The sequence below is a fragment of the Pistacia vera genome, unplaced genomic scaffold (genome assembly GCF_008641045.1).
Source record: "Pistacia vera cultivar Batoury unplaced genomic scaffold, PisVer_v2 Contig51, whole genome shotgun sequence".
NCBI classification, from domain to species: Eukaryota; Viridiplantae; Streptophyta; class Magnoliopsida; order Sapindales; family Anacardiaceae; genus Pistacia; species Pistacia vera.
In genome coordinates, this window is record NW_022196346.1 from 28,493 (window position 1) to 29,999 (window position 1,507).

The following is a 1,507-nucleotide window of genomic DNA, read 5'->3' on the forward strand; positions in this document are numbered from 1 at the left end:
CCCTTAACACTCGAATCAACTATTCTTGCTCCAATTTACTCAGCCTTGCATTGATGATCACTGAAAAGGTTTCTGACTCACCAAGATACACATATTTGAGGTGAGAAGGTAAAGGCTTCAGTTCAAGTTTTGGATGTTCTTCCATTCTTTCCTTTTCCTTCTCTTTTTCAATGTCAAACTCTTCAAATTTTGGATCTTGGCTTGCGTTTATCAGCTGAAGTGCTTCCAAAGGTCTAGCACACTCATTCTTTGCCAGCTCATCTACCTCTATTGTTTTTTATTGGGTAATGCAAGCTTCTAAAGGTAGTTGAGGGGTGTTCTCTTCAATAGCATCTACTACTAGTCTGTCCACCAAGTCTACACTAAAGCAAGAATCTGACTCTAATGGAAATTTCATGGCCTCAAAAACATTGAATGTCACCATTTCATCTTGGACCCTTAAAAGAAATTGTCCTTCTTATACATCAATTAGGGCTCTTCCGGTGGCAAGAAATGGTCGCCCCAAAATGAGAGGCATTTCCTTGTCCTCTTCCACATCTAACACGATGAAGTTTGCTAGAAAGATGACTTTGTCCACCTTAACTAATACATCTTCAACTATGGTCGTTGGTTTCACTTCACCAATCCCTGATCTCCTGAAAATAGAAAAAGGCATTAGATTTATGCTTGCACCTAGATCACATAAAACTCTATCAAATGTAATATCTCCTATAACACAAGGGATAGGCAAACTCCCTAGATCCTTGAGTTTCAGTGGCAGCTTCTTCTATAGAATGGCACTGCACTCCTCTGTAAGCATCACTGTTTCCTCCTTTTCCAACTTCCTTTAGTTTGACAGAATTTCCTTGAGGAATTTTGCATAGCTCGGCATCTGCTGCAGGGCATCTGCAAGAATGTTAATATACATTTTTTTAAATATCTCAATGAATTTTGTAAACTGCTTATCCTGATTTTTCTTTTTAAGCCTCTGAGGAAAAGGCACAAGAGGGGTGTGATGTGCCAACTCTGGTGGTATCTTAGGAAATGGCAATTTTTCTTTCTTTTGCCTTTGCCTTTGCCTCTTTTCCCTCTTTGGTTCATCTTCCCTAGGACTTGTTGGTTTCTCTTCAACAACGATCTCTTCGTCGACTTCCTCATTAGAATCTTCCTTGTCTTTTGGTGGGCTGTCTTCTTTCCCTGTTTGTTCAACCTCTTCCAAGACTATTCCACTTCGTAGAGTTATTGCATTCACTTGTTCACATGGATTTGTCATTGTGTTGCTTGGGAGGGAACCCTGTGGTCGGTCATTCAGTTTTTCTTCCAACTGCCCCACCTATACCTCCAAGTTTCGAATGGACACCCTTTGGTTTCTAAAATTTGTCCTTGTCTCACTCATGAAACCTGTGGTCTCTTGCATGAATTTCCCAAACATATCCTTCAATTTTGACAATCTTTGGTCCCCTGGTTGATTATTCACCCACACTTGATTGTTTGGCATTGTTCTTTGATTCCATTGGTTATTCTGCTG

General features: G+C 40.1%; 1 protein-coding gene across 1 annotated transcript; it reads right to left on the reverse strand.

Moving 5' to 3' along the window:
* Window positions 1-457: 457 nt before the first annotated feature.
* On the reverse strand, window positions 458-1,252 carry LOC116106192. Its single transcript, XM_031392533.1, has 3 exons — window positions 1,053-1,252; window positions 733-885; window positions 458-632 (listed from the first exon to the last, which is right to left on the reverse strand). Exons 1-3 carry the CDS (start codon window positions 1,250-1,252, stop codon window positions 458-460), a joined length of 528 nt encoding a protein of 175 aa, XP_031248393.1.
* Window positions 1,253-1,507: the final 255 nt, after the last annotated feature.

Excerpts from the sequence above, each read along its gene's own strand:
- LOC116106192 (XM_031392533.1), bottom strand. The coding sequence starts at position 1,252 with ATGACAAATCCATGTGAACAAGTGAATGCAATAACTCTACGAAGTGGA. Across the intron at positions 886-1,052 it reads AAGAGGGAAAAGAGGCAAAG|ATGCCCTGCAGCAGATGCCG; the intron begins GCAAAGGCAAAA and ends ACATTCTTGCAG. Across the intron at positions 633-732 it reads GAAACTCAAGGATCTAGGGA|ATCAGGGATTGGTGAAGTGA; the intron begins GTTTGCCTATCC and ends TATTTTCAGGAG.